Source organism: Lissotriton vulgaris, chromosome 2_1, assembly GCF_964263255.1.
Source record: "Lissotriton vulgaris chromosome 2_1, aLisVul1.2, whole genome shotgun sequence".
NCBI classification, from domain to species: domain Eukaryota; kingdom Metazoa; phylum Chordata; class Amphibia; order Caudata; family Salamandridae; genus Lissotriton; species Lissotriton vulgaris.
Genome location: NC_141687.1, coordinates 51,054,030 through 51,076,478, shown reverse-complemented (window position 1 = coordinate 51,076,478; position 22,449 = coordinate 51,054,030). Strand labels below are relative to the sequence as shown.

The 22,449-nt window shown below is 47.7% G+C and overlaps 1 protein-coding gene across 1 annotated transcript in view; it reads right to left on the bottom strand.

Annotated features, from left to right (window-relative positions):
* Nucleotides 1-22,449, bottom strand: part of CFAP65 (cilia and flagella associated protein 65) — a 464,473-nt gene that overhangs the window by 257,112 nt on the left and 184,912 nt on the right. The window contains exons 12-14 of the mRNA XM_086954439.1: nt 10,778-10,915; nt 6,038-6,283; nt 3,959-4,183 (exon numbers count right to left, since the gene is read on the bottom strand). Coding sequence (XP_086810565.1) covers nt 3,959-4,183; nt 6,038-6,283; nt 10,778-10,915 — 609 coding nt within the window. The remainder of the gene's footprint in view (nt 1-3,958; nt 4,184-6,037; nt 6,284-10,777; nt 10,916-22,449) is intronic.

The window sequence follows — 22,449 nt, the reverse complement described above, 5'->3', positions numbered from 1 at the left end:
CAAAATGTAGGGTTCTCATTGAAAAGGAGGCTTATTAGTCCCTCCTTGTTGCCTCATGGTCTCCTATTGGCCATGCCCACCGGGATTTGATCTTTTACCGGCGGCATGACACTCTCTGCTTCATTTGTCCCCACGCACTTTTTTCTTCACGCCCCAGACTACAGCGAGAATGAGAACCGGAACATCAACAGACAGACCAACTGGTGCCCGTGTAAGGTGCACTAAGTAAAGAGTGCCATGTATAGGAACAGGTTTAATGCCCAACTCCCCCCTAGATATCACATGAAAGCTTTTTCTCCCAGGATACTTTATTGTTACACCTCTGAAGACAAATAATGATTCAACTACACAATCGCAACATATTGCACCACCCCTCGTAGACAATGTGTTTTCACTCTCCCCGATTTTCTCCAGGTTCTCATATTTCTGCATCTCTGCTGTTCCAGCCGGGTGCTTCTCACTGCGCATGCGCCACTTTCACATACCCACTCCTGTAGCCGGCTCATGGTGATGACACCATTTGGGCGCGTCAGACCATAGAGTATTGTGGGCTAGATGGATGGAAATAGCGTTATCTCCAGCCAGAACGGAACACTAAACTGGATTACGGGGTCCGGGGAGTGTTTATTGACGTATGCGCGTGGCAGTATGGTGCCCATTCATTGAGATCGGGGTAAAGGGAATGTTGCTGTGTCAAATGAAGATACCCAAGTCAAGGGTAGAAGGAGTTGATACACTTGGCAAATGAACGGGACAGTTTTCCCTGGCGCGTAGTGACTGGAAGGCAAACTGCAGGGAGTTTGACTTGATTGTACTTGGACTGATGGGATAAAGCTAGTTGATCATGAGACATCTCTGGTTTTATATTTTTACCCAGTTGGCGTTTGAGACATCACGGTAATTGAAAGAGAACGTGTGATGTCTATGGTTGGCTTCTCAGCCGTAACTGCAGTTCTGAAACCTTAGAAAAATTGGCGAGCAGGAAGTGGGTAAACTGAAAAGTCTGTGTCTATGACTGTAATAATTACCTTATTGTGAATACGTTAAGTACTTTATTGTAACTGTGTTGTTTACGTTCGATTTGGGCAGGCTGTTGCTTACGTTTCTCTGTATAGCGGCTTACTTCTTTCATTGGTTTATCCTTTGTTCCATGTCCTGGAACCGTGGCTTGTGATGCAGGAGCTTAGAGTGAGCGTTACTCATTTTCTTTGAGGCATCTCTGATCGCAGGTCGTGGGCACTTCTTTATGAATACATCTTCATTCAACTATCTTGATCTTTGTGGCATTCCATTCCACTGTTTGGCAACAACGAGGTATTAAAGTCCACCACATTAATCCAGCGTTCCAAGTTCTCATCCCAGTCATTACTTTTGAGGTGAACTTCGTCTTAAGCCATGAGAGAAGACCAGGAAGTGGTAGGGTACCCTACCTACCCAGGAATGGTATAAACATTTAGACTAACACCTGCGAGCACTGATGTCTATGTTGAGTGCCCAGGGCTGGAAACAGTGTCTGTGATGACACGGATGGGCTGCTATAGAGGGCTTGCGACTTGAGAGGCTTCATATTACAAGTGTGCTGCTAGAATCTGTCACAAACCCCAGAGGGAAGAAATACACTTATTGCATGATAACCCTATTTCTCCCAGCAACTCTTGCACTCATTTCTATGTTTTCCCAATGGGAATGGGGAATAACATAGAGAAATAGCCTCTGTGACTGGTATTAGCAAACAGTGACTCATATGTGCCAACACATTTTCCTATAGACGCAGAATGGGTGCAACCCTTTGATACATCAGGCGCGATATTTCTATTTTCACATTGTCTTGACGGTTCAAAATCTTCCAGTTATTACCAGGGGGACCTGCACGTTCAACAACTATTACAGGAAGCTTAATTGTAACAACATCTGTCATTTCGAATTGTGAAAAAAATAAAGTTTGTACACAGTTTAACAGTTAGACCGTGGCGCTTGTAATAAGAGCATTCCGTGTAGTGCTGGTTTAAAACACGGCAAAGTACCCCAAAAACAAGGTATAATGCTGCCTACATTTCAACACAGACATATGCCTGGAGTGCTGGTGAACGCTGCGAAAGAGTATGTGTTGAGATGATTGTGGAATACAGGCACCGTGGTTGTGATCTGAGAGTGCAGGGAGATTAAAGTGCTGAGTGGCATTCCGTTACAGAGCTTGGGGATTGATCATCTGCCTCAAAATGATGCCTCGAACGCATTCATGTAAAAGGATGCATTGAAAATGCAATAGGTCTCGCCTTTGATGAAGTTAAAGCCCTTTGCTTTGCTAATGGTATTGTATAGCAAAGCAAATGGCTTTAACTTATTAAAAGGCGAGACCTATTGCATTTTTAATGCTTGTTCTATTATGTCTTTGTTATGCACCGTTCCCCCGTCGTTATCTGCTGCATAACCTCCGAAATTGCGGCCTTGGGCCGGCTCGTTATTTCCTGCGATCGCGACCTTATCCAGCACTTTCTTTTACTGTTGAAGCATTCCTAAAAATGCCCTCACGTGGCGGAATTTAACAAACTCACAGCTTGATTTATACATATTGTAAGTTGTATATTATGAGCATCCCGATTTTTAGATGGTTTTAATGACTGTTTTTTTTCCTTTTTCTTACATCCACGTCACTGTGTGCCATTATGTATTTTATACCTTGCAGTGGGGTAACACAGGCCCCAGCAGAGCGGGGGGGGGGGGCTGAGCACCAAGGGACCCCCTCAGGACAGTACACTGGCCTAAGAACTCCCGAGTAGGTCCGAAAGGGGCCCCTCCTTGCACTTTGTAGGGAGGTCCCCTTAAGCTTTGTTACGCCACTGATACCTTGTATTACCGTTACTTGATGGATGGATGGATGGATGGATGGATGTTTTATTCTTTTATGATTATTTGCAATAATCGAATAAAGAGAAATTGAAATAAATGACCTACAACCTACTGCTTAAGAATTCTGCAACTCTCTTCTCTCATTTCACAAGTCCGCATTTGCAAGGCTTCTGGGACGCGCTCGCTAACACGCTTGTCACCAAAGCAACAAGAACAAAACAACCCTAGACAGGCCAACAAAACACACAATAACTGGACAAGAACAGAAAACAGTTGCTATCTTCCTTCAAACAATATTCAAATGCCAATTTCACAAAGCAGCCAAGGTTAGCGGAGCAGCTGGGTGGTTGTTATTGGCAGAAGGTTGGGCAGTTCTATAAAATAAACAGGATTGCTTTCCCTATTAGCATATTAATCCTGCTTATCGCTAAATTAAAATATGTGGGATTTACAGCCTGACGATGAGGATTGATACAAGCATGCAGACCTATGAAAGCTTCAAAGAAGGTAAACTATCCGCGAATCACTCTACAACTCCTTTTGTCCATCAACATTATCAGCCATTCGGTTGATTCTTCCATTTATAGAGTCAAAACTCACCTCCAGGAAGCCATCTTAGTTCATATTGCGGAAGTTGAAAGCGGTGGAGCTGGATTTTCATCCGATAAGAGGTGTGTGTTGCATGTGACTACATGAAGAGAAGTGTGCCTCGTGTGTTTACTTACATAGGCAGTGTGCTTTTACTACGCTGCCCTGTGTATGGATACTGCTGCTTCTCCAGAATACTGTACGTCTCTACCCTTCATTGCAGCTGTAGACCCTGAAGGACTCGTGAATGGGACACCTTGCACAGGTCAATACTAGGTTGGGGTTGCCGTTTCATTTCTCATTTAGGGATGGCCACCCACCGCTACCTGCTGATCAGATGTTTGCCGGCGAGCGGTTCTGGGATTCCATGGCCTTTGCTGTTTAGTACTTGAGCCTCCTATGGAAGTTTGAACCGTGGCCCCAATGCTCAGTGCTTTGCAAAGTTGCATCTCGATTGAGCAACCCTCTCCCCATAGGTTTTGGTGTATTAGATTCAAGAATTGCACCAGAGGGCACTCACCGAGGTCTCATTGGGAAGAATGACTCCGGAGGCGGGGATGACCGACAGGAAGAGGCTGTCCTCGTTCTGGATCTTCCACTCATATCGCAGAGGCAGCCTACTGATGTTTTTCAGGGAATACGAGCACTCCGATGAAGTCCCGACACATGTCGGCTTGCAGTAGAGTATGCCATCGCCTTCTAGGAGCAGGAGCGGGGTCTCTGCTCGGCATGCCAAGGAGATCTCCTGCAGAGAAAAATATGCAAGACAATAGCAGTCATGGAGACTGCACTTTCTCATACAATTTACACCCATCGGTTACATGCAATCCAAGCGTCTGTTCTCAAACAGCAGTCATTTCAACTCCCTATAACCAATAACAAAACACTCATGTCTAATTAGAATCTGCAAGGGAATCTTTTGAAATACTGATAATGGAAATGTCTGCACACCTACCCCTTGTGTCTTTCACATTAGTCTTATGAAACCTTTGGCACAAAGCTACTACAAGGCCACCCACCCTGACTTAAAATTTCATTAAAAAAACTTCAACCTACAGCTCAAAAAGTAAAGCATGAACAATGCAGCTGAGGGCAACAGAATCCCATCAATCCATTTATCTCCACAGATCCGAGAATTTCAACCCGCCCGTTAATGTAAGGACTCTGGAAGTCCACCTCTCACCCAACAGTCATCGAGAAGACCGTCAACAAGCAGATGGCCGCCTTCCTCGAGACGAACGGATCCCTCGACCCCTCACAGTCCGGCTTCCGAGCCAAACACAGCACCGAGACCGCCCTCATCGCCGCCACCGATGACATCCGAGCCCTGATGGACAATGGAGAAACAGCGGCCCTCATCCTCCTAGACCTCTCCGCGGCATTCGACACGGTCTGCCACCGCACCCTAACACGGCGCCTCAGCAACATCGGTATCCAGGACAAGGCGCTGGAATGGATCATCTCCTTCCTCGACGGAAGAACACAGCGAGTCCGCCTACCACCGTACAAGTCAGAGGCCTCGGAAGTCATCTGCGGCGTCCCCCAAGGATCATCACTGAGCCCCACCCTCTTCAACGTCTACATGAGCCCCCTCGCGGCCATCGTACGCAAACACCACCTCAGCATCATCTCCTACGCCGACGACACCCAGCTGATCCTCTCCCTGACCAACGACCCCGCCGCCGCCAGAGCCAACCTGCACGAAGGGATGAAAGAGGTAGCCGAGTGGATGACGACCAGCCGCCTGAAACTGAACTCGGACAAGACGGAGGTCCTCATCCTGGGCTCTTCACCCTCCGCCTGGGACGACTCCTGGTGGCCTCCCGCCCTGGGCACCGCACCCAAACCGACAGACCATGCACGAAACCTGGGCTTCATCCTGGACTCCTCCCTCTCCATGACCAGGCAAGTCAACAGCGTCTCCTCGGCGTGCTTCAACATCCTACGCATGCTACGGAAGATCTTCTGGTGGATCCCCTCAGAGACCAGGAAGACCGTCACCCAGGCCCTCGTCACCAGCCGACTGGACTACGGCAACGCCCTCTACGCCGGGACCACCGCCAAGCTCCAGAAGAGACTCCAGCGGATCCAAAACGCCTCAGCCAGACTCATCCTCGACATCCCACGATCCAGCCACATCTCCGGACATCTGAGAGACCTTCACTGGCTCCCCATCAACAAGAGAATAACCTTCCGCCTCCTCACCCACGCACACAAAGCCCTACACGACCAAGGCCCGAGCTACCTCAACAGCCGAGTCAACTTCTACGCTCCCAAACGCCACCTCCGATCAGCCAACCACGCCCTCGCCGCCGTCCCCCGCATCCGAAGAGCGACTACAGGAGGAAGGTCCTTCTCCTACCTGGCCGCCAAGACCTGGAACTCCCTCCCGTCCGACCTGCGCCTGACCCAAGACCACCTCTCCTTCAGGAAGAAGCTGAAGACCTGGCTGTTCGAGCAGTAGCGGCACCCCCCCTCCCCAGCGCCTTGAGACCCTACGGGTATGTAGCGCGCTTTATAAGTGTCACTGATTGATTGATTGATTGAACAGGCCATGCAAGGCCCACTATTGGCGACCACCAGCCCTATCAATCCTCACCTGGATATATTTGGGACAGGAGTTCAGCTGTAAAGGAAGCCGGTGCCTTTGTGTCTTTGTACTGTCTGGGACTGTCTTCAGAAGGAGAATGCTGTGGGAACCGGGGGCAATATACCCAGAGAGTGGTCTGGTCAGCACAGCTGGACAGCTGCTCTGGTCCACGTTGAAGGTTAGAGGTGATGTGCCAGTGTTCTGAAGCAGTAAGCTGCGGTGTGCTGGGCTGCCTGGACTGACAGCAGGAAACAGCTGAAAGAAGCAAGGCTCATGGCAGTGCACAGTCATAGAAAATACACAGATATCAGCAAATAGCACCAAGCAAAACGCAGGAATGAGTGAAAACACAAAGGAAAATGAAACAAAACGATCAGTGTCAAAGGAAATGCAGGTCACAAGTGACCGTTTCAAGAGCTGTGCAAGTGAGAGCAAACAGGGGGGTTTGCAGTGCATGGGGACCCGCGGCTCCATGGCCACACCGTCAATGCCAGTGTGGTGTCACCGGCATGCAAGGCTCGTGTTGGTGTTTCTGCGTTTGTTACAGGGTTCCTTGAGGCGAGAGACCTCTGAGGGTGGGGAGTATTTTTTCCTTATTAAAATGCCTGCTTTGAGCTTTTGTCATTTGTGTGGAAGTTGCTACCTTTGGGTAGGATGGACTTGACTTGACACTCACTTGTAAGGTATTTTGCCCACTATAGTGCTGGGGTTCCCAAGGGATATAAATCCTGCTAATTGGCTAGTCTCACATGGGTGGACCGAGTGGTGGTGCTTAAAACGCTCCACAATGAGGTGAATGGTTCCCAGGAGGAAGAGGTATATTGTAAAATCAGGAGCATTTCCTAGCAGAGGAGAAATATTGCGGAGGCCGTAGACTATTCAGTGCCATGGTACCTACTCAAGGGTGAGTCTTACTATATGTACGCAGTTGACAACATTCCAATCTTGGAGATGCAGGGACACCATGACTGGGACGACGCCACCATCTATCCCCCTGCAAACTATCAGGGGGCAGAGGAAGAGCGTGCTTGGAAGCCAAAGACGAAGGGAGAACGGAGCACCCCAGTATCATAAGTACATCCTTTTGAAAAACACAGTAGGGCATCTAAGAACAGTGCCAAATGTCAACGTCCAATAACTTCTTCAATTTCTAAAGCAAAGGTAACAGGCTGTGTAACAGTGTTGTCACTTTTTGACAACCACCGCAGCCAGAGCTCTGCCCTTTCCAGGGATCCAGAGAGGCTTTTAGCTGTGGGAAGGAACGGGCAGGAAGGCAGCCAATACACAAGCTTTTTGCAAAATGCACACTGCCACAGGAGCCAATGATGCCTCCGGGCAAGTTCACAGGAACATGGGCATCCGGAAAAGGGTTATTTCCTGCGGGCAGGCCAGCGGCGTCTATTTGGCAGTCAGGGAGCTGGCTGCCAGCACTTATCTCAGGGCACACAGTGAATCACCAACAGCAAGTCCTCGGGCGGCAGCGCTCCATGCAGAGACATGGACAGCATGAACCTCGAGGAGGGAACAGGAGTGGCGCTAGCTTTAGTGCAGGTCCCTCCCCAAAGGGACACAACCAGCAGTCTCACCAATATGGAAACATCATGGGTCTAATACACCAATCCCAATCAGAACGGTGCAGGTGGGAGGGGAAGCGACATTACCTCCCAAGCCCATCCATACATAGAAGCAGGCCGGGGGTCGCACAGCAGGTCTGCAGAAGCACAGGATTAGGACTGCGGACTTCTTTTTCCTTCCCATGCAAGTGAATGACTAGCTAGGGGAAGGAAGTAGGGTGTGGGGCAGCATGGCAGATAGGGAGAAAAGCAGGGATCCTGACTGCTGTCTTCTTTTCTCTTCCAAGAAGGAGGGGAGAATCTTTCTTGGGGAACTGAAACTGGGTAACGCATACGTAATGTAAGATAAGGAATTACTAATACTGGGAAAAGAGAACTCACAGAGACTGATGATTCCCAAAGATTGAATACATATACTTCTTCTACAGACATGAAGTACTATCTCTGTACTGAAGAAAAAGCAATTGCATTGCAAAAAGAACGGAATAAAGATACTTTTACACTAACACACTGAAGAAATCTCTGCTAGTTTTTTGACAGACTGGTTTCAGTCAAGCTTCGGCAGAGGTGAAGTCAGCGTAGAAGGGATGTTGAGACGATTCCTCCACAAAGAGAACTCATCAAATATTTGAGATAATGGAGTGTGTCAAAATAGAGTTTTATGGGACAAATGTGCTCCCAGGGCAATGAAGGGTGACTTTTTTTAACTCAAAAAGCAGGTTCTAATTTCAAAGATGATAGAACAGCTGGAGTAGAAAGGCTTGTTGTTGAGCACAGAAATGGGGTCAAAGGGTTGTAGTTTGAAAGAAAGAGACAGGGAATGCCATTCCTAATTTGAGAGTATTCAGTTGTATTGGTTGTCCATAGGCATTTTGAGACTAGGGGATTTACCTTTTAAAGGATATCACTCAAGAGGCAACTGGAAGGTGTCAATGGATCTGAAAGGCACTCATCAAGCTGTTCCCGGATTTCCTTTGACTTAGAGGTTGCTGCCATTTTACAGGGAGTATAAGCATGGGAGTTTCTCTCTCTCCCTTCATCGCCTCCAGCTCATTACCAAGTTGCTGAATCGGGTAGCGGCAGATCTAAGATCTCAAGGAGTTCACATGATTGTGCACCTGTTACACATCACACATGTTCCTGCCATATACATTGTGTAGAAGTGCTCTCAGGCTCTAATGGAATAAAGTGGCTCACTGAGAATAGGGATCAAAGCTCAATCTTTCTGAGAAATGAATTAAAATGTCTGCAGTCAGATATATGAAGAGACCGAGAAGCACAAGGTGGACAGTTCTGGCAAAGCTCGACCAGAACTGTAACAGTGTGTCTGGATCGCCAGCTGTCTTTCCTACGAATTGTGTGTCCAGGGCAAGATCAGCATTGGATACTAGACTACAAACTGTTGAGAATGATTATGACCAGATTAGGTCTGTGTGATAAGGATCTCTTTGTGTCACTGCAGCACAAACAGTTTCTGTCCTGCTCTTTATCAGTTGGAGACCAGATCCTCACAGATCAGAAAGATTAAGATCAGATTGCATTTGACATTGTGATGTCTTTGTGTTACTACTGAACAGATACTGCCTGGTCTTTTTCAGTTCAAGACCAGATCCAGAGCCAGCAGCCGGAGTGCATTTCTTAAGCACCGATCACAAGATTTTAATTATGTGTTTCTGCCACTGCAATGATCCCAGGAGTAGCGACCAAGACTCTTAGGAAGAAGGTGGATACGGCTCTGGCGACCCCACTGGTGATGCTGCGCGTTTTGATGGATAATTCAATTTGTTCGTAGAAGGATGCTTAGTAACAGAATCTAGGGAAAGATTTCAATTTCGTAAGCAGCAAAATGGAGACTGTGCCCCTGGGAGATGAGGATGTTCAGGATGGCTTGGTTGTGTCTGGGCCAGAAGACATCTCAGGGATGGCTTCTGACAGGAAGTGGATCCAGATTATGGCACAGATCTGAAGTAGGGAGCAAGCCATCTTAAATTGGGCAGAAGGTTTCATGATTATGAGGACAAGGTTTTGAGAAAAAGGGGAAGTATTTAATAGTATTGACAGGGAGACTGAGTCAGGACCTTCCTATGCTTGCAAATTTAGAGATATTTTTCTGTAATTGATGGTTAGCTAAAGCAGGATAAAAAGGTACAGCAATCCTATTTTTGCTTAAAAATTCACTAGATCTCCATAGGCATCATTTTATGAGGCTTTGGAACCCTCACTCATCAAGCAGGTATATGGTACGCTGCCTGCCCGATGTGACAATGTCAGGGACATGTAATAAAGAAAATGAAGCCACCAAGCTCATCGGATGAATTCGGTTGATCTAAAGATACAGAGTTTATGGGGTGCACAGTATATAGAATGGAATGCAAATTTGCCTGGCTGTTGTTTCAGGACGTTGCAGATGTATTAAAAACAAAAAGTTGAGAATTATTCTTTGCTTTCTTTACACTCTTATGTATTTAGCAGGTAACTAATAGAGAGCTTTCAGGAACTACACTATCCAGAAACTTAAAGAGGAAACTACAAAATGCCATGCGGCCATTGAACACCAATTCCAGCCAGTTACTCTGCTGAAGATAACCTACCCCTTCTTTGATCTGACAAGAACTGGTCAAAAATATGCATGCATAAGCATAAATCTCACCTCACCTTTCCTGGCTTGAAAGCTAAACAAATTCCATACATTGTGAATCCCATTATACTTTGTACATTTTTAACACTTATTGTTCTTGGTATAAAACTCCAACCACACGTCAGAGGGAGAACTAGAAAACCAACAAATGAGTGTGAAGCCAGGAGGAGAAGAGAGCTGTGATTATGACACAGAAGTAACACATACAATGAGGCAAAATGACATGCTGAATGAATAACTAAAATTGGTCACCCATGAAAACAAGGATGAAAATGTTAAGGGCACCTGAGTTATTGGAAGACCGAGAGCACTCGTGCTCGGTTTGCACACAGGCGATGATGTAGTAGGGACACTTAGAAAAATACGGCTGGACCTCAAACTACCACAAGACTCTTTGGAAGTGATCTGAAAATCTGACCACTTGTGCAATAGTAATCTATAAATGTAAGAAGGCTGTCTACCTTCTAGGGCTCAAGCTAAAAAATGGGAATTAACATCAGGGTTGCTCAGTAGTACAAGCGCACGTTCAACACTTACCACTTTGGGTGAGTCGAGCACACAATCTGGAATGAAGTGCTGTTGACCTGGCTCAAAGGTGTGGCCCAGGGTTCTGATAGTGAGGCACCAGGGAGGGCAAAATGTGGGATCCTCTACATAGCGGTAATTTCGCATGACCTTGATAACAGCAACAAGCAAGGTGATGGTTAGATAAAGCAAAAAAGATTTGACAACAAAGTATTCCACAGACAAGAACAGAAGAACAAGTTACTTACCTTCGGTAACGCTTTTTCTGGTAGATACAGTATCTGTCTGTGGATTCCTCACCTTGTGAATATCCCCCTGCGTCAGCAAACGTTCGGAAAACTCTTTTGTAGCACGCTGGCGTGGACGACATCACAGGAGCACGGCATCGCGTGTGACTCCGGCTGATGTCACCGACTCCTTATTAGACCTACGTCGGCGTGATGAAATCAGTTCCACCCTTTTTTCCGTGCCTTCGAGGCACCTGGACGGACCAATGACAGCAGATATACATACATATAGTGTACATAGTACATACAATTCAAAACTGCACACATAGTGCGTAGCAAAGGTATTAAAAACCCAATATATACATCAAAATACATAAACTCAGGTATAACAGAGTGGACGACAGGGAGGCGAACAGCTGGTCATCCAACCCGAACTCCCTTCTCCTGTCCAGGTAGAAGCTCACCGCCCTCTTAGGGTCCAAGCGATGAAGCCTCTCCCCCTCCTTGGAAGGGTGAGGAGGAGGATAAAAGGTAGGGAGGGTAATGGACTGTACTAAATGGAATGGAGTAACCACCTTAGGCAGAAAAGCAGCCCTGGTCCTAAGAACCCTTCTATCAGCATGAATGGTCAAGAGCGGGGGCTTTGAGCTAAGAGCTTGAAGCTCACTTACCCTCCTTGCCGAGGTAATTGCGACTAGGAAGACCGTTTTAAAAGATAAAAGTCTCAAGGGACAAGAGTGTAAAGGTTCAAAAGGAGAACCCACCAAGAATGTAAGAACAAGATTCAAGTCCCATTGAGGTACAATAAAAGGTGTAGGAGGAAATTTATTGGTAAGGCCCTTAATGAAACGTAATACAATTGGAGATTTAAACAAAGAGGGCTGGTCCGGCAAACAAAGGAAAGTCGATAAGGCTGACAAATAACCTTTAATAGTTGCCACTGCAAACCCCTACTGGGCAAAGAAAAGTGCAAATTGGAGAATATTGGACAAACGAGCCCTTAAAGAGTCAAAGGACTTCTCCCCACACCAAGCAACAAATTTAGACCACCTATAAGAATAGATGGACTTGGTGGAATCACGCCTGGCTATTAAGATGACATCCACCACATCGTGAGCAAGAGAAAATGAACTCAGGTTGCCCCGTTCAATCTCCAGGCATGAAGGTGTAAGGTCTGGAGGTGGGGGTATAGAACCTGCCCCTCCATCTGGGAGAGGAGGTCTGCCCTGTGAGGGAGACCGAGCGGCGAGCACGAGGAGTGGTGGAGAAGATCTGTGTACCACACCCTTCTTGGCCAATCCGAGGCGATCAATATAACTTGGGCCCTGTCTTGGCGAATTTTCCTCAGAACCCGAGGAATCAAGGGTATGGGAGGAAACCTTGAAATGCGTCTCCCAGAGCTCCTTGCATCGGAAACTGGAGGCTGCAGAATGACGGGCAGTGAGCATTCTCGTGAGTGGCAAACAGGTCCACCTGAGGAGTTCCCCATGTCCGGAAGATGAGACGGACGACCTTTGGGTGAAGCCTTCTCTCGTGGTCGGCCATGAACTGCCGACTGAGACTGTCTGCACGTACGTTCAGAACCCTGGGCAGATGACTTGCCATCAGACATATCTGATGATCCTGAACCCAAGACCAGAGACGCAGAGCCTCTCTGCAGAGACACCACGACCCTACTCCTCCCTGCTTGTTGACATACCACATCGCGGTGGTGTTGTCCATCAGGACTTGAACCGACCGACCGCAAAGGGAAGGGAGGAAGGCCTTGAGTGCTAAACGGATGGCCCGCAATTCCAGAAGGCTGACGTGAAACAACCTTTCCTCTGGAGACCAAAAACCATTGACCTCCAGGTTCCCCAGATGAGCACCCCACCCTAGAGTGGATGCATCCGTTATCACTGTGGCCACCGCTGGAGAAAAGTTGGAAAGGCTTTCCTTGAGATAGATTGCCTTCCCCGCCCCACCAGGACAGATCCACCGCAGTATCTCTGGAGATCCTCACTGACTCCCTGAGATCTCCGTTGTGCTGATACCACTGCCTGCGGAGGCACCACTGGAGTGCCCTCATGTGCCAGCGCGCATGGTTGACCAACAGAATGCAAGAAGCCATCAGACCGAGCAGACGAAGGACCTTCAGGACTGGAACAACCGCTCCATAGTGAAATACAGGTATCATTTCCTGTATGTCGCGAATCCTTTAAGGAGGAGGGAATGAACGACACACAGTAGTGTCCAGTACCGCACCTATGAACAGGTTGCGCTGGGAGGGCACCAGGTGAGATTTGGGGACATTTATCGAAAAACCCAACCTGTGCAACAACTGAGTTGTCTCTTGCAAATGATGGAGCACCTACTCCGGCGACTCTGCTTTGATCAGCCAGACGTCCAGATATGGGAACACTGGAATCCCCGACCTTCTGAGATGCGCTGCCACCACAGCCATCACCTTGGTGCAGACTCGAGGCGCAGTAGTAAGTCCAAACGGAAGGACAGCAAACTGGTAATGCTGCGATCCCACCGTAAAACGGAGATACTTCCTGTGCGACTTCAGGATCGGAATGTGAAAATACGCATCCTGCAAGTCGATCGACACCATCCAGTCTTCTTTCATCAGCGCCTGAAGAACCTGCGCAAGAGTGAGCATCTTTAACCTCTCCTTTTTGAGATAGAGGTTCAAAACCCTGAGGTCCAGAATTGGACAAAGTCTGCCATCCTCCTTGGGGATCAGGAAATACCGGGAGTAGCATCCCTGACCCCTTTCCTGCTCCGGAACCACCTCTATCGCACCCTTTCTGAAAAGTGCCAGGACTTCTTCCTGCAAGAGAAGCGGGTGGTCCTCCCAACAATAACCTTGGCAAGGAGGGTAATTGGGAGGAAATTCCCGAAAGGGAAGAGCATACCCATTCTCTACGAGATTGAGAACCCAAAGTTCTGATGTAACCGATTCCCAATCTCGTAGAAAATAGGTAAGCCGACCCCCTACAGGACCCGCATGATCCAGAATGGTGGATCTAGGGCTGCTTTGCTGTTGTAAGTGGGGGGTGGGTATTAGAGGAGGTTGTTGAGGAGGAGGAGGCTTGACGACCATGGGTACGACCCCTTTGTCTACCTCTATAGGACTTGTACAAAGGATTCTGTTGCTGTTGCTGCTGTTGGCTCTGCTTATAGGCACGAAAAGTGGACCTCCCAAAACCCCTGAATTTCTTGGTGGAAGAGCCTCTAATCTGTAAGCCCAATTATCTTGCAGTCACCCTGCTATCTTTGAACCTATCTAAGGCAGCGTCGGCCTTTTTCCCAAAAAGGCCAGTGCCATCAAAAGGCAAATCCAAAAGAGCAGCCTGGACATCAGCTGAGAATTCAGACGATTTTAACCAAGCGGCCCTTCTAGTGGCGACTGAAGAACCCATTATCCTAGCCACAGAGTCCGCCGTATCCATGCCACTCTGAATCACCTGGCGAGCCGCAGCCTGAGTGTCAGAAACCACCTAATTGAAGTTCTTTCTATCCTCCTCCGGAAGCTTAGATGATAACTGCTTAACCGTGTCCATCAAAGCATGTACATATCTGCCCAGCAGACAAGTAGCATTTGTCGATTTTAGGGCCATGCTACTTGATGAGAACACCTTCTTTGCATTCTGATCCAACCTCTTTGAGTCCTTATCCCCTGGAACCTGGAGAAATGCACCAGCCGACCTCTTTAAACAAGCCGCCTGAACAACCAGACTCTCTGGCGAAGGATGGGATGTCAAGAACTCAGGGTCACCAGGTGCCACCCTATAACGTCTCACTACTGTTCTAGACACCGCAGGAGCAGTCAGAGGCTTTTTCCAAACTTCCATTATTGGCTCAGTAAGAGCCTCAGTGTACGGAAGAGTCGGCTCAACAACAGATGAAGGCGAATGTAGAACCTCAGTAAGGATGTTAGATTTAAACTCTACCGAAGGCAAAGTTAAGTTCAACAGATCTGCAGCTTTTAAATAACAACGTGGTAAGTAGCCACATCTTTAGCGGTTGCATCAGAAACTGCAGGCAACCCCCATTCAGGCGAAAATTCCAAACCACTTGCACTATGCAGATCCTCAAAATAATCTTCCTGATCCTGAAGTTCGCCTCCTCTACTTCTGGATCCTCATATTCCTTCTCTTCCATGAGACGCTGAGCTTTACGCCTCGACCACTCCAACCGAACCGAAGTCGTCGGATCCGGTAACGACACCGATGGAGCCGGGGCCGGCGTCGAGTGAGGAGCTGGAACAGCCTGAGGATGGGAAGCTGGAATCGGCGTCGAATCTCGTTTCCGATCTCGAGGTCGCTCCGGAGCCGGCGAAGCCGTGTGCGGAGTCGATGACCTCGGCGGCGCCGAACCAAGCCAAGGCTGATATGGCGTTGGCATAAAAGGCAGGAAAGGCGCCGGAGCATAAGCTTCAGGGACACCCAAGTTGTACGACAATGGACCCATGAGACCAGCCGGTGCACCAGTGGGGTACATTGCTCTTGCATATATGCCATACATAGCGTTAAGGAAATGCGAGGGGTCCTGTCCAGGACCAGGAAACGGAGGGTACGAACCCACTGGCTGCTCCAGAGGAGGCTACACTGGAATCGTATCTTCATGACCCTCCTGTTCCTCTGGATGATGCACCGGAGTCGCCGAAGCCTGAGGATTCTCAACGTCTTCTTCCTCATGCTCAGAAGACTGACACGGATCCAGAGACGGATTCGGTTCCGGATCCGGAGATGGCCCTCGGGACTGAAAGGGCGAGGCTTCACCTTCAGGGTCACGAGATGGTGATGGAGACAAAAAGTCTTCATGATGCTTATGAGATGAAGACCTCTTCTTCGTATCCGACTCATTGCCGGAATGATGCCTCGAGCTATGCTTCTTCCTCTTATGTTTTTTCTTCGAGGAACCCGATGCATGACCTGAAGACGATTTCGACGCTGACTCCGATCGGGACCTCGACCTCGAGCGTCTGGCTCTTGACCTCGAAGACCTCTTGGCATCCTTTCCCTTTAACTTGGCCAGAAGACGTTTAGCCTCTTGTTCACGCAGAGCCTTCGGGTTCATTTTGGAACAGGATTGACAGCCTCCGACATCGTGGTCCGAGCCCAGACACCACAAGCAATCACTATGAGGATCGGTTATAGACATCATCCTGGCACACGATCCGCACTGCTTAAAGCCTGTCTTCTTCGACGACATCTTCGGCGAAGAACAACAGCTTGAAAAAGATAGAGAAACAAACAAATAGCAACAAAGTTACTATCTGTAACACAAGAGATCCCAAGAAACCGTTAGCGTCGACAACGCGGAAAAAAGGGAACTGATGTCATCACGCCGACGTAGGTCTAATAAGGAGTCGGTGACGTCAGCCTGAGTCGCGCGCGATGCTGTGCTCCTGTGACGTCGTCCACACCTGCGTGCTACAAAAGAGTTTTTTGCGATTCAGCAACCTGTTACTGAATCACAATTTGGGTTTGTGAATCAGTATTTGGAAAGGGCGTGTTTAGGGCATCCCTTCCAAATACCGATTTGCATTAGTATATGTACAAAAATATGCGACCAAAATGTAGTCACAAAACATTCACACTTTACCACCAACTCAGAGTTACTGATAGCACATTCACAAATGGGAAGGGGTCCCCAAGAAACCACTTCCCCTTTGAGAATGGTTGAAAAAACTTTTGTTAGCTAAGAAGACAGGTCCTACTCTTAATCAAAATTAAGCATAATGTTTAATTTATTTCTTTTAAACACATCCTGTTTTTCTTTAAGGAAAACGGGATGTGTTGAAAAAAGAAAGATTGCTTTATTCAAAAGCAATCAGACTTGACGTTCTGCTGACCACAGCAGGCCACCATTCTAGTGATGGTAGCGAATAGTACTGGATCACAAATTGCGAACTACCTCAGTAATATTCATGAGGTAGGTCTATTTGTGACCCACTACAAAACACTATTAAATAATAGGGGCTAAATATCCCCTTTGCACATTAGTAATAGCGATTACCGAATAGCGATTCACAAAAAAGTAACTATTTGGTAATCGCTATTACCATTGTTCATACATCTAGTCATTGCTCCCTAACAATGCATCTTTCTCATCCAAGCTACCAAAATATGCACAAGCGTAAAGGGCACATTACAGTGTTCTTAATAAAAGGTTAAATTTTCTTTTCTTCAGCAGTGTGTTGTATGGTGCTCCCTGTCTTTTCCTCAGCAGTGCGTTGTACGAGGTTCCCTGTCCTTTCTTGCGCAGTGTGTCGTATGGTGCTCCCTGTCCTTTCTTCCGCAGTGTGTTGTATGAGGCTCCTTATCTTTTCCTCGTGAGTGCGTTGTATGATGCTCCCTGTCCTTTCCTCTGTAGTGTGTTGTATGAGGCTCCCTGTCCTTTCTTCTGCAGTGTGTTGTACGAGGCTCCCTGTCCTTTCCTCAGCAGTGTGTTGTATGAGGCCCCCTGTCCGTTCTTCTGCAGTGTGTTGTATGGTGCTCCCTGTCCTTTTTTCCGCAGTGTGTTGTATGAGGCTCCCTGTCCTTTCTTCAGCAGTGTGTTAAATGAGGCTCCCTGTCCTTTCCTGAGCAGTGTGTTGTATGAGGCTCCCTGTCCTTTCTTCTGCAGTGTGTTGAATGAGGCTCCCTGTTCTTTCTTCCGCAGTGTGTTGTATGAGGCTCCCTGTCCTTTCTTCCGCAGTGTGTTGTATGAGGCTCCCTGTCCTTTCTTCCACAGTGTGTTGAATGAGGCTCCCTGTCCTTTCTTCCGCAGTGTGTTGTATGAGGCTCCCTGTCCTTTCTTCCACAGTGTGTTGAATGACGCTCCCTGTCCTTTCTTCCACAGTGTGCTGTATGAGGCTCCCTGTCCTTTCTTCCACAGTATGTTGTATGAGGCTGCCTGTCCTTTCTTCAACAGTGTGTTGTATGAGGCTCTCTGTGCTTTCATGGGTAGTGTGTTGTATGAGGCTCCCTGTCCTTTATTCAACAGTGTGTTGTATGAGGCTCCCTGTCCATTCTTTAGCAGTCTGTTGTATGATATTCCTAGTCCTTTCTTCTGCAGTTTGTTGTATGAGGCTCCCTGTCCTTTATTCTGTGATGTTTTGTAAGAGGCTCCCTGCCCTTTCTTCCGCCTAGTGTTGTATGAGGCTCCCTTTCCTCAGCAGTGTGTTGTATGAGGCTCCCTGTCCTTTCTTCCGCCTAGTGTTGTATGAGGCTCCCTTTCCTCAGCAGTGTGTTGTATGAGGCTCCCTGTCCTTTCTTCCGCAGTGTGTTGTATGAGGCTCCCTGTCCTTTCTTCCACAGTGTGTTGAATGAGGCTCCCTGTCCTTTCTTCCGCAGTGTGTTGTATGAGGCTCCCTGTCCTTTCTTCCACAGTGTGTTGAATGACGCTCCCTGTCCTTTCTTCCACAGTGTGTTGTATGAGGCTCCCTGTCCTTTCTTCCACAGTATGTTGTATGAGGCTGCCTGTCCTTTCTTCAACAGTGTGTTGTATGAGGCTCTCTGTGCTTTCATGGGTAGTGTGTTGTATGAGGCTCCCTGTCCTTTATTCAACAGTGTGTTGTATGAGGCTCCCTGTCCATTCTTTAGCAGTCTGTTGTATGATATTCCTAGTCCTTTCTTCTGCAGTTTGTTGTATGAGGCTCCCTGTCCTTTATTCTGTGATGTGTTGTATGAGGCTCCCTGTCCTTTCTTCCGCCTAGTGTTGTATGAGGCTCCCTTTCCTCAGCAGTGTGTTGTATGAGGCTCCCTGTCCTTTCTTCTACAGTATGTTGTATGAGGCTGCCTGTCCTTTCTTCAACAGTGTGTTGTATGAGGCTCCCTGTCCTTTCTTCCGCCTAGTGTCTATGAGGCTCCCTTTCCTCAGCAGTGTGTTGTATGAGGCTCCCTGTCCTTTCTTCCGCCAAGTGTTGTATGAGGCTCCCTTTCTTCAGCAGTGTGTTGTATGAGGCTCCCTGTCCTTTCTTCCACAGTATGTTGTATGAGGCTGCCTGTCCTTTCTTCAACAGTGTGTTGTATGAGGCTCCCTGTCCTTTCTTCCGCCTAGTGTCTATGAGGCTCCCTTTCCTCAGCAGTGTGTTGTATGAGGCTCCCTGTCCTTTCTTCCGCCAAGTGTTGTATGAGGCTCCCTTTCTTCAGCAGTGTGTTGTATGAGGCTCCCTGTCCTTTCTTCCACAGTATGTTGTATGAGGCTGCCTGTCCTTTCTTCAACAGTGTGTTGTATGAGGCTCCCTGTCCTTTCCTACGCAGTGTCATGAGACCGCATGGACGTCCACTCATGTTTTCTCCAGTTTGCATAGCATGTTTAGGTTACAGGCTGGCGTTTTATTTAATTTCAAATGGTCCCTGGTGCCCAGCTCCATCTCCAGTGCGGAGTCCCTGCTACTTCCTCCCACATATTCCTTTCTTACACACATATTGTGAACAAAAGGAGAACTAAAATGACCAGCAGCACAAGCATGAGACGATGACCTCATACAGACTTAGATATGGAAGGGTGTAAAGAGGAGACATTAGGGGAGATATCCCACAGAACGCACAGTCTGACTTGGCTGGTTTCTGAAGCTTTGGCGTAAATGACTGTTATAGGCCGATTAGGTTTCCTGCCTTTTTTTGACGTATTCTACCTGTAAAGAAGGGTTGCCCAACGAGGGCTCACAATGGCCCAGTTCTATGCCGGATTTTCGGGTAATCCAAATAAGTTCACTTTTCATACAGTGAATCTAAATACTGTTTTTACACTGTAACTAGTTATCATTAAAAGCCTGCCATGGAATGAGCCCTCTTGGAATCTGACATTGAGCGCTATTGTTTTATTCCATACCGAAATGGAGCTTCATGGTCGTACACTGCACTGGTGTACATTCTTTTGTAAGTCCTTATTTTCCTCCAAATTCTAACCACAAACCTGTTTTTAGTCATGCTCAGTTCTTGTATAAACACTAGAGATAATGGGGTGTCCCAGTGACCCTCAGAACCTGGGTATCAATGTTAAATAAGAACAATTGGTTCTGTCGGATATGTGTCAATTTCTTTGCTATATTGTGAATATAATACTTCTTTATATACTTCACTCAGTCCGCATTTGCGGTATGGTGCGTAAGGACACACACAACAATTTTCAATTTTGAAAAGTTCTTCTCATTATGGAAATTTTACATGTATACATCAATTTATGAACAGTGGCTGTCAGGGACAATAAAAGCAAACAATCACATACAGAGTGAAATATTTAGTGACTAATAGTGACAGGTGATGGTCATGCTATACATGAATAAGTGAAGATGACGTATTAATAATTATAGAAAAACATAGAATTTCATCAGTCCATATTTGAAAAATTTAGGTCACAACAATCATATTATTTTCTTATTTCGTGTTGTGGCTTAAGATGGACGGATTAAGAAAAGTAACGTCGACGTTTCAACCCTAGACGTTAGTGCAGAATTATTTGCATCTGGAGGGGGTCTTCATCAGGACAATAGGAGAACGACAGCCTGAGGATGTGGAGAGCTAGAGGTTTCTTCAGTAGCCGTTGGAGGTTTCGGTGTGTGCCAACACCCAGCAGACTGTGGGAAAGTAGGATCTGCTTCCATGGTCACCCCCACTATTTGCGTATGTCATTGTGTTTTCATGACTAGTCAGAGTGGGATCCTGCTAATCAGGACACCAGTCTCTGTGCTTCTTCCCTAAATTGGACATGGTGAGTACTTAGGTACACTCCAGCTTGGCCACTGGTGTACCCTTGTAAGCCCCTAGTATATGGAATTAAGGTACCCAGGGCATAGGTACAGCAGGACTCTCCCACATGCCGTAGCATGTATTATGCAACCCATGAGAGATCACTCAAATTGTGGCTACCGGCCTGCCATTGCAGCCTATGGGAGTTGGTGCTAGCACCATTTACGATAAATAAAGGTTTCCCTATATCTGAGGTCACTACACTTAAAACCTATAAGTCACCCCTAGGGCAGGCCTTTCAATCCTGAAGGCAGGATGCTGGGTCCTAAATGTGAGGGTGCCCCTGCATGAGCAGAGCACCCATGCTTCTCTGTTGTAAGTGCAACAGCCATTATGATATATAAACTGTGGCCATGCGTCATTACGCAATGGCCATCTCTAAATTGGCTGTAATGAACCCTGTCATGCTTGGTATTAAACATGTTGTAATCATACCTCCCACACCGTAAACAGTGTGAGAGGTATGATTCCATGCACTATAAAGCTCCTCCGGGAGGCCTTCAGTGATCCCGGTACCAGTCTTCCAGAACTGAACAGAAAGCTAGGGCTGCTGCCAGCCAGAGACAAGTTTCTGCCCTCCTGCTGCTGAGCCAAGCTCGAGCAGGGAAAGGCAGAACAATAGGTATCCTGTCACAGGAAGGTGTGACCACCTCCCAATGAGGATTTAGTGTATGGGGCAGGGTGGGGGTGCTTGCCCGCTCTGGCGTGAAACTGGAAAATGGACATGGGAGTATCCTCCCCGCTGTCCAGCCCCACCTCTGGCAGGGACCCCTGATTCGTCCCAACCCTTTCCTAAGGGTACTTAAGGGATTACCTGTGGGTGGACCCCTAGATTAGTTGTGAGAAAAGATTCAGATCACACACCACTTCAACTTCGACCATTTGGATACTCTGGAATTCGCTAGACTTTGCTTTGGGAACCGAGACTGCCCCGGGGAAGATTCCTGCTGCTCCTGGTCTCGTTGTCCTGCTGGCCTTCTGCTACGGCTCTGTCAGTACGACATACAAGTTCTTCACCAGGCCTGTGGGCATCCAATACACCCAAAGGAATCTCCCTTGGAGTGAAAGACTCACTCCCCTGAATCTGCAGCCACTGAAATGCAGGTGACCGGTGTGCTGATCCTGGGCTCCCACAGACTCCTAAAAGCTCAGAAACACAGTTGGTGGTTCTGCAACTCCCTCGAGGTCTGCTTGCACTGTCTTCATACTGAGTTTGAGGCCAGTATCCCTCGTCCGAACCGCTGGAACAGAAACCCTGTGAGCCGCATCGACTTGCCATTGCCAAGGCCTGTTGACTCTCTACTTCAGAGATCTTCATGCTCCAAGAAGCTCCAACTTCAAGCAAGTCCTGCAGCCAAGATCTTTGCCCTCAATGTGGGCCATCTTCTTTGGTGAGCTGGTTGAGGTCCTCTTGCGACTCCTGTGCCTTCGGCTCGTGGGTCCTCTTGAGGGTCTTCTTTGGCTCCAGTGGGCTCCTCTGCCTGCTCGGACCTGCTCTGACTTACCTGGTCGTGGTGAGTTACTTGGGTCTTGCTGGTCCCGACACAGCACCTTTTACATCAACTATGTTGTTTGCTGCTGCCAAGGCTTTTTGGTGCCTCTGCCGGACACTGACCCCTTGGCCCTCGTCATCCGACATGGGACAGCTTGTTAATGGCTCCTGGTCTTCCACAGCGTTGCCTGGTCCGTACAGCTGCAACTTGAAGGATACCGTCAACCTCTTCTGCAT